We start from the raw sequence: 11,975 nt of genomic DNA on the forward strand, positions 1-11,975 counted from the left end.
GATCATATACAGGGTTGGCAGACAATGGGCCTCTCAGGGTGCAGAAGAGTGTGAAGGGATGGACACTGGGAGGAGGTGACTATGGAGGGGAGGTGGGAGGGGAGCTGCTGCATTGTAAATTTTGGTCAATGACATGAGACGGGGTATATGTGAACTGCTGTATGAAAAGTGAATTTGCTCTGTAAATCTTCACCCAAATCCTAATAAAAATAATTAATTAATTAATTAAAATAAATAAATAAATAAATAAATAATAAAAATAGTACAGAGACCACTATATATTTATTCCCAACACAGAACTTCAGCTCAACGACACCCACCCACCTCCTTCAGCTCCTGCCTCTAAGATCAGTGTCCTCTACCTGTCTTAAATTCTATGCCCCTTCCTCCAGCCTCCTCTGCTTGTGTGTTGTCTCCCTGACTACAAGCAAAACCAAGTACCCACCATCCCCTGCCACTGAAGCTTTCCATCTCTTTCCCAGTTTCACTAAAATTTGAATGAGTTCCATCTTCACTTCAATGACAACTCAACACCCTAAGTGATATCAGTAGCCTTCAGATAGACAAATCTAATGGTCCCTTTTAACCTTAATTCCCCTGTTTCCTCTATATTATGACACTTCCTCTCTCCCAATATTTGCTGAGGATCTGCACATGTCTGAACTTTCTCTGTCCTGGCTTCCATAACTACATTCTCTCTCATCCTATCCCTACCTCTCTAACTAGTCTTGCTTTGTATCCATTGTGGGATCCTATTACTCTTTCTGACCTTTCTAAATTGACTTTCCTTCATGCTTCACTTTCAGTTACCACCTATTGCACACTCTTTTATCTTCCCTATATCCACCATACCTTCCCTAAATTTCTTATCTTTCCACAAGAGTCCTAGAAGGACTGGGGGCCTCATCCTCCTTGCTAATGGGTGCTTTAGGTGTGGGGCTATGAAACAATTTGGGAAGTCCTGTCTAGAGACCTAAGACATACCTCCAGGACAGGGACTATTCTGGGACAAAGTCAACACAGAATAGCAGAGTGGAAAATGAAGAGATCCTGGGCCGTTCTGCTAGTCCAGTGAATTAGCCAGTTTTAGACAATGCTGGGTTTTTTTTGTTTTGTTTCCCCAAGTCACTTTGAGTTAGGTTTTCTATCATTTATAGCCAAAAGCAGCCAGATATACTGTTTCTTTGCTGGCAACTCTCACTCTTTCTCCCCCTCGTATCTGTTTTCTGAGCTTTAGATCTACCTATTAAACTTTAGACCTACCTGTCCATCTTCCCTGGACATCCTACTGGCATCACAAACTTGAGACATCCTGTGAGGATGTCCCTCTTCCCTAGTCTCACTGACTGCAACTCAGTGATCTTTCTGGCTCTGCTAGCCAGGATTTAGCCCCTTCCTGTTCCTTCACCTTATAATCAAGCCATCATCATAAATGTTTTAAATTCTTCCCAGAAAATCTCTCTTCACTTTGTTTCCTACTTTCCACTTACATTGCCATTGTTCTTCAGCAACACTTTAAAATCGCCTGTTGGTAACTGTGGAGGCTAAAATCAATCAGAAATGGTTCTTGTATTTCCGGGGCTCTGCATCCTGGCCATACTTTTGCAGCTCTCTCTTGAATACCTCAAGCTGCACCCTCCAGACACTCTTGCTAGGTTGTATTTTGCTACACAAATATAACCATGTTATGTGCAGTATTTTTTTTTTTTTAAAGAAATATTTGCACATTACTTGGATAATTGAGAAATAAATTTTTGAAAAATTGAATTGATACTCTAGCCACTTGAGCCTCCATCCCTGGGCTCCCATAAAGGGCACTCAGAGCCCAGAGATAAAGAGTAAACGAGGCCCAGCCACCTGACAGTGGGGCCTAGGCTACAGTACTGGGTGCTGACAGCCTGGGAGCCCCTGGGTTGAGCAGGGACTTGTCCTAGCTCACAGGTTCATAAGTTCCAAGGCTGGGAGGTGGTCACATAGGGTCAAGGGTGGGTCCCTGTTAGTAGGTGTGCTGCTCTGGGGCAAGGATGGGTCAGGGCATGAGGGGGTTCTTTTGAATTGGTGTTGGTGAGACTGGTTTTTGCACTGCTAAGCAGTGGCATGCTAGGTGGTAGGCAGCACGACCTCAACCCTCACATCACTCTGAGCTGCAGCATCTCCACCCATGAAGTGTGGAGAATGAACAAGCCATGCTGCTCTGAGCTGTCAAGAGGATTCAATGAGACAATACAGGTGAAAGCCCCTCTGACAAGGCTTATGTATCTGTTCCTGCAGAAGCAGAGGGAGGGGTGAGCTCTGGACAACACTGCATGTACATCCAGTGTTGGGGTGCAGCTGGCCATGCAGGACTTGCACAAGGCCTCCAGGGACATCTTTGGTATCTCTCTCCAGGCTCCTTCCTATAAATACATTTTCAGCCCATGAAAGTGAATAGCATATCAACTTGGCACTCAGCCCAGGATTCCCAGGTTAAACATTCAATCAAGAGGAGCTTGCAGTCCCCAAGCATAACCAGATTGTGAGACAGATTCCCAGAGACATGGGACAGTGGAGACAAGTCCTTGAAGTGGAGTGTCTGAGAACAATTGCTAGGAGTGGCTCTAGGTTTCAGAACCTCATTTCAACATGAGGCATTCAGGAATGATCCTGGGTCAGAAAACCTAGAGTAAACCACTCAAGGACCTGCTGTCCAGAAGGGAAGATCTCTGAGTTCCAGAGCAATTGGCCTATGAAAGGCTGAAGTGGAAGGCCGAAAGGGCCCCTCACTGAAAATTACAGAACTTTAACAGACTAGCAGGCATGATTAAAGTAGATATTAATCATAGTAGATATAGTAGATATTAATGATAGTAGATATAATGACTAACTTGCTATTTTTTCCTTCCTTTTGCTCTCTTAAGTAAATAGAATAACCAACCTCTTTACAGATGCTGAGTTCTTCAGATTTTTTGTTTTCAATTATATATTCTTCTCAGGACTGACATAACCCTCTTCCACGACTGGTTTTGGCTGAGAGCCGTAACCTATGAAGCAAGACGACCCTGGGAAGAGAGATGCTGAGTCTGGAGTAACCAGGGAAGAGAACAAAAACATTCCTGGCAGTCCACGGGATCTTCAACCCCCTTCCCATTTCCCTATACAATCATGTTTACCCCTTTGCTCAAGGAGACAGAATTTTAGAGAAGTGATTCTCTCTGTCTCCTTGGGTATCAATACTCAATAAACCTTTTGCTTTCCCTCTCCAATCTGTTTTCCTACAAAGGCTCAGCTTATTTTAAGACATCAATAATTCATGTGCAAAGCAGGAGCTGCTAAGACTTCATATGTGATTTCACTTCTGGCCATTGTTGTTGCTGTTAGGTGCCGTTGAGTCATCTCTGACTCATAGTGACCCTATGCACAACAGAATGAAACACTGCCTAGTCCTGTGCCAGCCTCACAATCCTTGCCATACCTGAACCCATTCTTGCAGCCACTGTGTCAATCCATCTCATTGAAAGCCTTCTTCTTTTTCATTGACCCTCCACTTTACCAGGCACAATATCCTTCTCCAGGGAATGGTCCCTTCTGACAACATGACCAAAGTAAGGAAGATGAAGTCTGGCCATTCTCACTTCCAAGGAGCATTTGGCTACACTTCTTGCAGGACAGATTTGTTACTTCTTTTGGTAGTATCTCTCTGACAGAGTATTCTTCGTCAACACAACAACTCAGAAGCATCAACTCTTCTTCAGTCTTCCTTATTCATTGTCCAGATCTCACATGCATATGAGGCAATTGAACATACAAGGGTTTGGGTTAGGCACACCTTAGTCTTCAAGGAGACATCTTTGCTCTTCAGTACTTTAAAGAGGTCTTTGGCAGCAGATTTGCCCAGTGCAACTTGTCGTCTAATGTCTTGGCCACTGCTTCCATTGGTGTTGACTGTGGAACCAAGTAATACGAAATCTTTGACAACATTAGTCTTTGCTCCATTTATTGTGACACTGCTGATTGGTCTAGTTGTGAGGGAGGATGTTTGTTTTATGTTGAGGTGTAATCCATACTGAAGACTGTAGTCTTTAATCTTCATCAGTTAGTGCTTCAAGTCATCCTCACTTTCAGCAAGCAAAGTTGTGTTATCTTCATATCTCAGGTTGTTAATGAGTCTTCCTCCAATCCCGATGGCACGTTCTTCTTCATATCGTCCAGCATCTTGGATGATTTGCTCAGCATACAGATTGAATAAGTATGGTGAAAGGATACAACCATGACACACTCCCTTCCTGATTTTAAACCATGCAGTATCACCTTGTTCTGTTCAAATGACAGTCTCCTGGTCTATGCACAGTCTTCTGGTCTATGTTTGAATGACAGTCTCCTGATCTAATTGTACATGAGTACAATTAAGTATTTTGGAATTCCCATTCTTCTCAATGTTATCCATAATTTGTTATGATCCACACAATCAAATGCTTTTGCATAGCCAATAAAACACAAGTAAACATTTTTCTGGTATTCTTTGCTTTCAGCCAAGATCCATCTGACATCAGCAGTAATATCCCTTGTTTCATGACCTCTTCTGAATCCAGCTTTCATTTCTGGAAGTTCTCTGTCAATATACTTCTGCGGCTGTTTTTGAATTACCTTCAGCACAATTTTACTTGCATGTGATATTAACAATATTGTTCAATAATTTCCACATTCTGTTGTATCACCTTTCTTTGGAATGGATATAAATATGGATCTCTTCTGTCAGTTGGCCAGGTAGCTGTCTTTCAAATTTTTTGGCACAGATGAGTGAGTGTCTCCAGCGTGGCATCTGTTTGTTGAAACATCTCAATGGGTACTACAGTCAGAAAAACACAGGAAGGATGACAGTGTTTCTCAATTGGTCCTAGGGAAGTTTATGAGAAAAGTACCCTGCACTGCTGTCACAGGTCCACTTTGAAAGAGAACTGGGATTCAAATGGCAGAAACTTGGAGAAATCCATAGGACTCCTATTGATTACATGAAGCCTCCTGACTTTGCCCACATCCACATGCAAGGACAGGAAACCGTCTTTCCTGAGGAGATGTCCTGGAGAGCAGTTCACTGTTCTTCTCACAAAACAGTTCCTCTGGACACTCAAGACACAGTACAAGGAGATGAGGATAAAGAGGGCAAGAACATTTCTTTGAAAACTACTCAAGTAAGTGGCAGTATTACTAGATCAGACAATCAAATACCTCCCTACTTATTATTCTGGAAAGAGTAGCCCTAACTTTGAAGAAGGAGCTCTAGTGGTGCAGTGGTTAAGGCATTTGGCTGCTAACCAAAAGGTTGGTGGTTTGACCAAACCTACCAGCTACTCTGTGGAAGAAAATAAGACAGTCTGCTTCCATAAAGATTTACAGCCTCGGAAACCCTATGGGGGTCGCTGTGAGTTGAAAATGACTCAATGGCAGTGAGTTTGGTTGGGGAAGCCTAAAGAGAGAGATGTCTCTTGCAAAAGCCCACAGAGCTACAGAAGAGCAAGGCTGGGTACTTCCATGTTCAAGGTGAGTCCCTGGCATGAACTTCTTCCTAAGATATCCCTGTAGAGGTGGGGCTAGGGTTTTCTACCCACCACAGCAGTGAGAGGAAATCTATATGTGGGAGAGATCAAGAAAGATTCCACAGAATCCATGAAAAAGGTTCAAAAGAGAGGGCTTAGGGCATGTCGTCTCTCTCCTCAGAATTTTCAGGACAATCCTGGGGAAGAGGTGACAAACTTTTGGAATAGTTCCAAGGGTGAAGACATCAGGCAGGAGAGATGTTGTAAACCAAGATCAGCACCGACTTTCTGAGTCTAGCTGGCCAGCAGAATATGCGCTGCCCAGTCCCAAGACCCATGAGTTGGTAAACATGCCAGCCACTGATGCACACAAGCAGACACAGCCTAGCAGCCTCTGGGGAAGACATCTAGCACCCAGACAACTAACTGGCCACAGTGAGTGTGGCTTGCCTCTCTTCAGTTCTAAGACAGTTACACTGGGGACACTGGACAGTCCCCAAAAAAGAAGATGGCAGCTATGCTTAAAAATATAGAATGCTATACAGAGGGGTACCATGGGCTGCAAAGAAAACTACAAAGCAGTATTATATAGCATAATCTGATCTACTTATAGATTTATATACATGTAGAAAATAGCCCTGGTAGATATGCATCAAGTTGTGAACAGCAGTTATCTGCATTTGTGAGATTATGGGCACCCACCTCCTTCACAGAGTGGCCACAACACACTCTGTGTGGCCACAGAGTGGGTCAAACACAGCAATGTGAGAGGATGGCTCAGGACTGGATAGTACTTCATTATGTTTTACACAGGGTCACTATGAGTTGGAACTGACTCAACAGCACCTAATAACAATCACCACCTCCTTCACACATATCTTTTCTAATTTACCTAAAATATACTAGCACTGCAATGTTTAAGTAGACAGAGAGAAAGCCCTCAATAATCCAAATAATGTTATTGGAATCTATGGCAGAAATGGCATGCAGACACTTGCCAACCCTGCCTCCTGGTCTCCCAGCCAGCACCACAATGGCTTCTCAGGCCTAGGGGGCAGTGCCCACTAAATTGCCTGAACACTCAGCCTGGACTTGGGACCTTCTCTTTCCATTGAGGAGCTACACAGGGATTAAGGAGGGGTAAGTACATCACAGTGGTGCCCCCATGGATTTATGACACCAGTCATATAATCATCACAAGCACCTGTAAGTGGGCACATTTACAGATGAGAAAACTGAGGCACAGAGTGATTAAATAATTCACTCAGTTAGTGAGTGGCAGACCTGGGACTCACAACCTTCTAAATTAATTAGTCCAAGTTCATTAGAAGGAAAACAGTTAGATTTCTGGGGCTAACAGGCTTTTCCTGACTGACCTTTGGGGGTCATGAGAGCCCTCAGTGCTCTGTGAGTTACAGGCACTTAGGCATCCAGCAGACCCTGCTACTGGTACCATCCAGCCTTGGGGCTCTAGGGAGAAAGGTAGGCTCAGGAGTTGCCCTCCCTCTGGGAACCTCTCACTTCCCCGTATCTTCCCTCCTCCCATCCAATAGTACCAGGAGATTCTGGTTTCTCTACAACACCACCCATCAGGACCTCAAGATGCCTTTCCGAATTCGAGTACGCACTTGCACTTTGTTCATCACCAGGCCAGCAGTCATCATGCCCAGGCCGGAGAGGAGAATGGGCACCATGATCTGGCAGGCAGTGGTGAGCACCCTCTCAGGGAAGACTCCGTAGGGGGACCGGATGAGCTCACAGCTGAAGCCTCTCAGCTTCTTGCCCTGAAAGCGGAACTCCAGGTTCAGCTGGGTGACCCCCATGGTCAGGCTGCCAGCCTCATTCCTAGGAACAAAAGCAAAAACAGGTGCAAGGCCAGGAGTCCAGGCCCAGGGGCATCTTCTATCCTCTCGTCTGCACACCCACACCAGGACTCTTTTGCTGAGAAATTCACACAGGGAGAGGATTGCCGGTTGGCAGATGCCTGCACCTGTGGAGGGCTCCCAGCTTCTGCTCAGTCGAGAGCCAAAGGAAACAGGGAATGAGGAACAAAGCTTACTGTGACTCAAAGCCTCATTCTAGAGACTCCCACCAATTCATGCAGGCCACTCCCTGCAGATTAAGTTTCCCTCAGATAGTGGCCCCTTGTTAGCCAGGACCTCCTCTACCAGCCTGCTGTGAGGAGGCTCACTGTGCCTCAGCACTGACCTTGACATCATTCAGCAGCCCAGCAAGCTAGCGCACACTGGACACACAGAACAAAAGACTACATGAAGCCTGGCCTTGAAGACCACAGAAGGCATCCATGTTGCACTTGTGCCCTGGGTGGCCTTGATCTAAAGAGATCTCAGCCAGAAAGGACCTACCTCATCAGGCCAGGTATAGAGCCCTATGAGGAGTTTCTTTCTTCAAGGTCAATAGCCCACAAATAGCCCACAGGTCCCCAGATGGAGTATGGTGGCCACCATGACTTGAGTTTTCAGGGACTCATCTCCACAGGAAGAAGTTATGTTCACAGAAGAAACACAGCTTCGTTCTCTCTCAAGATCCCAAAAGACTTGTATATGTGCTTCCAAAGCAACCCTCACTTTCTTCCTCTAGACAGCCCTAATGCCCTGCTGACTACCACCTGACCCAGAGGAGTGGCTGGGAAACTTTGATTCCAAGGTTCCATTGTTGGGTGTCAGCTGTGCATTCCACAAGCGCTAGGAACAGAATGTCCAGGCCTAAGAGCAGGCAGACGCAGTGATTAAGGCCACAGCCAGCAGAGGCCCAAAGCTGGAGGTCCAATTCATACTCCCCTACAGCCCTCATCAAATACTGGTACTGGTCTAGGCCTCACCCCTGCCCCTGTTCCTACACCACCACCATCTTAGGCACCTGACCTGGTTCATATCACATATATACCCTTGGCCTGAAGCTCAAGGCCCTCACTAGCCTAGGTCTAAGTCATAATCTGACCATCTCAAGCTTATCCCCTGCCTCACAAACTCCAGCCAAATTCTCGAATAACTGTTCCCTCAAACCTGTTATCACATCTTTGCTCACACCATTCATTTACTCATTCACTCAACCAATATTTTTTAGCCCCTCTTAGGGGTTTGGTCCTTAATCCCTTTGGCATTTTTTCCCATGAAGAGCTGGCATTGCTGTCCCCTCCCTTCCATCTTGACTGGAAGGACACTGTGCCAGTCAGTTTCTGCACTCAGATCTTAAAAACTGAAAGCTTTCCCTTCTTATTTCTTGGGATGCTCACACTACTTAAACCCAGCCCCAGTGCTGTGAGAAAGCCCAAGCAATCATGTGAAGAGACCACAAACAGGTGCTATAGCCCATAGCCCAGCTGAGCTCGCAGCCATTTGAACACACTACCTTGGACAGGTAGCTGATGCTGCACAGGGCAGACATAAAATTTTCTTGTTGACCCATGGCCAAACTGCAGACTTGTGATCAGAGTGAATAACTGGCTTTAAGCAAACCACTAAACATTTGTGTGGCTTTGTAGCAATAGATAACTGGGTAAAATCGGGTGTGCACACCTGAGTTTACTTATTTCAAATATATCAACAATTCCCACATCTCTCTCCAGCTCAGATCACTCCCTTGAGATTTCAGGACATATATCAAATACCTCGGTGGACAAAGACAAGGACCTCAGATTCAACCAGTCTTTCATAACTATCTTTTCCAAACCCACCCTCCCAAGTTTCCTCCCTCAATGAATGGTGCTGTCAGAAACCTAAGCTTCATTCTGACCTCCTACCACCACTCTAAGCCCACATCCAAACTCTCTACACCCAACTCTCTCCCACATCTACCCTTCCTCTCCAACTCATGGCCACCACCTTTGCCACAGCTGTGATTAACCTTCTAATCCATCTCCTTGCCAAAAGCAATGCATGCTTTTCATGTCAATTCCCCATAGGTACAATTCTAAGAAAGTTACCTAATAGCTCAAAAATTCTCAGTTGTCAGCTCATCACCTGAGAAAACTTAGATTTTGTGGCCAGGCATTCAAGGCCTTTCACAATTTGGGAGAAAACATCCATGGAACCTCTTCTCTTTCCAGGACACAGACTTTTGCCTCACACTGGGTCCTCAGGTGGGTCCTGCACCCATCCCCACCATCATACCACTACCACTACTCCTCCCTGCTCCCCTTTTGCAGGCTCCCATACATACCCAGGCCACGCTCCCACCATACCTCACAGGCCCCTGGAGATGATTCCTCATATTTGAGGGCTCTCTCATTTCCTGGTCAGAGCCTAACACTTCCTTACCCAGAATTCCCAAAGCATTTTTTCAGAACGTCTCTTAAAGCAAGTCCCACTTTTTTTTTTTCCAGTTTCTGTATACTTACTTGTTCTTGTCAGTTCTTCAAAGTGAGAACATGCAATATTTGTTTTTGTGATTGACTTATTTCACTCAACATAATGTCCTCCAGGTTTATCCATGTTCCAAGATGTTTTGGGAACTCATTTTTCTTTACTGTTGAGTAGTATTCCATTGTAAATATGTACCACATTTTACTTATTCATTCATCTGTTGATGGGCACTTAGACTATTTCCATCTTTTTGCTACTGTGAACAAGGCTATGATGAACATGGGTGTGCATGTCTATTCAAGTCACTTCTATTAGGTTCCTGGATATATACCTAGGAGTAGAATTACTGGGTCATATGGCAGCTCTACTTCTAGTTTTCTGAGACACCATCAGGCTGTTTTCCACAACGGTTGTATCATTTTCCATTCCCACAAACATTTAATGCATGTTCCAATTTCTCCACATTCCCTTCAACATTTGTTATTTTCTATTTTTTTAGTTTTTTTAGCCATCCTAGTGGGAGAGAAATCTCATTGTGTTTTGATTTGCATTTACCTTATGGCTAATGATGTTGAGCATCTTTTCATCTATCTGTTGGCCATTTGAGTATCTTCTTTGGTGAAGTGTCTGCTCATGATTTATACTTAGTTTTTGATTGGGTTATTTGTCATTTTGTTGTTAAGTTGTAGACATTTTCTATATATTTTAGATATTTGAGTTTTATCAGTTTTATTGTTCTCATAGTTTTTTTTTTTTTTTCCCCCCAGTCTGTAGGTTGTCTCTTTACTCTTTTGAGAAAGTCTTTTGGTGAGCAAAATTATTCAACTTTTATGAGTTCTCAGATACCTATTTTGTTTTCTGTTGTTCACGCATTTATTATTCTGTTTGATAATCTATCATTAAAAAAAAATTAAGTTCCAAAGTTTTGCTCATATATTTTCCTTCAAGAAATTTATGACTTTATATTCATCTAAGATACAACTATTAGACTCTTCCCATCCAGAGCAAACAAAAATGAAGAAAATCAAAGACTCAGGGAAACAACTTGTCCAAAGGACTAATGGACCACAGGAACCACAGCCTCCACTAGCCTGAGACCAGAAGAACTAGATGGTACTCAGCTACTACTATTGACCACTCTGATCAGAATCACAATAGGAAGTCCTGGACAGAATGGGAGAACAATGTAGAACAAAATTCAAAATCATAAAAAATATCAGACTTACTGTTCTGAGAGATTGAGGGAACCCTTGAAACTATGGTCTTTACACACAGGTCAAACCCAGAACTGAACCCCTGGAGATCACTGGTCAACCATGAAGAAGTGCTCTTCAGAAACATCAACCATGGAGACCAAAAGAGCAGCATTTGCCCAAAAACACAGTTCAGAAGGAAGGAAGGGGGAAGGAAGATGGGTGAATGGAACAGGGAACCAAGGGAGAGAATGGGAAGAATGTTGTTACATTTAGAGGATTGCAACTAACGTCACAGAAAATGTGTATAAACTGTCAAATGGGAAAACTAATTTGTTCTGTAATCTTTCACACAAACCACAATAAAATGTTCAAGAAAAAAAACTTAATGGTTTACATTTGACATTTAAGTGCTTGATCCATTTTGAATTATTTTTTCTGTATAATGTGAGGAAAAGATCTTCCTTCATTTTTCTGCATGGGGAAATCCAGTTTTGCCAGCACCATTGTTTAAGAGTCTGTTTCTTTCCCATTAAGTGGATTTGGTTCCTTTGTCAAAAATCAGTTGGCCATAGCTATTTGCATTTATTTCTGAATTTCCTCTTGTATTCCATAAGTCTATATGTCTAGCATTAAAGCATTACAAAACTATTTTAATTATTGTAATTGTGTTATATGTTTTGAAGTATGAGGCCTCCTACTTTGTTCCTCTTTTTTTTTTTTTTCTTTTTACTTTTATTGTGGTGAAAACATAAACAAGACATTCACCAACATAACAACTTCCACATTTACAGCTCACGGACTACATTTTTTCCTGTTGTGCCACCATTATTGCTATCCTTTTCCAAAATATTCTACCACCATTAGCATAAACTCAATGCCCCCCAAACAAAAGCTTCTCCTTTCCCCCTCCCTGCTACCCTTCATAAATCTCTGTTTCTCTC

At 43.5% G+C, this 11,975-nt stretch overlaps 1 protein-coding gene across 1 annotated transcript in view; it reads right to left on the bottom strand.

Moving 5' to 3' along the window:
• The window catches only part of SLC41A3 (solute carrier family 41 member 3), a 175,468-nt gene extending 168,132 nt beyond the window's left edge, over nt 1-7,336 (bottom strand). The window contains exon 1 of the mRNA XM_007950606.1: nt 7,142-7,336. Within this exon, the coding sequence (XP_007948797.1) occupies nt 7,142-7,336 (195 nt within the window). The remainder of the gene's footprint in view (nt 1-7,141) is intronic.
• Between the last annotated feature and the right edge of the window lie 4,639 nt (nt 7,337-11,975).

The sequence above is a fragment of the Orycteropus afer genome, unplaced genomic scaffold (genome assembly GCF_000298275.1).
Source record: "Orycteropus afer afer isolate SDZICR_OR568_19922 unplaced genomic scaffold, OryAfe1.0 scaffold00282, whole genome shotgun sequence".
NCBI lineage: Eukaryota > Metazoa > Chordata > Mammalia > Tubulidentata > Orycteropodidae > Orycteropus > Orycteropus afer.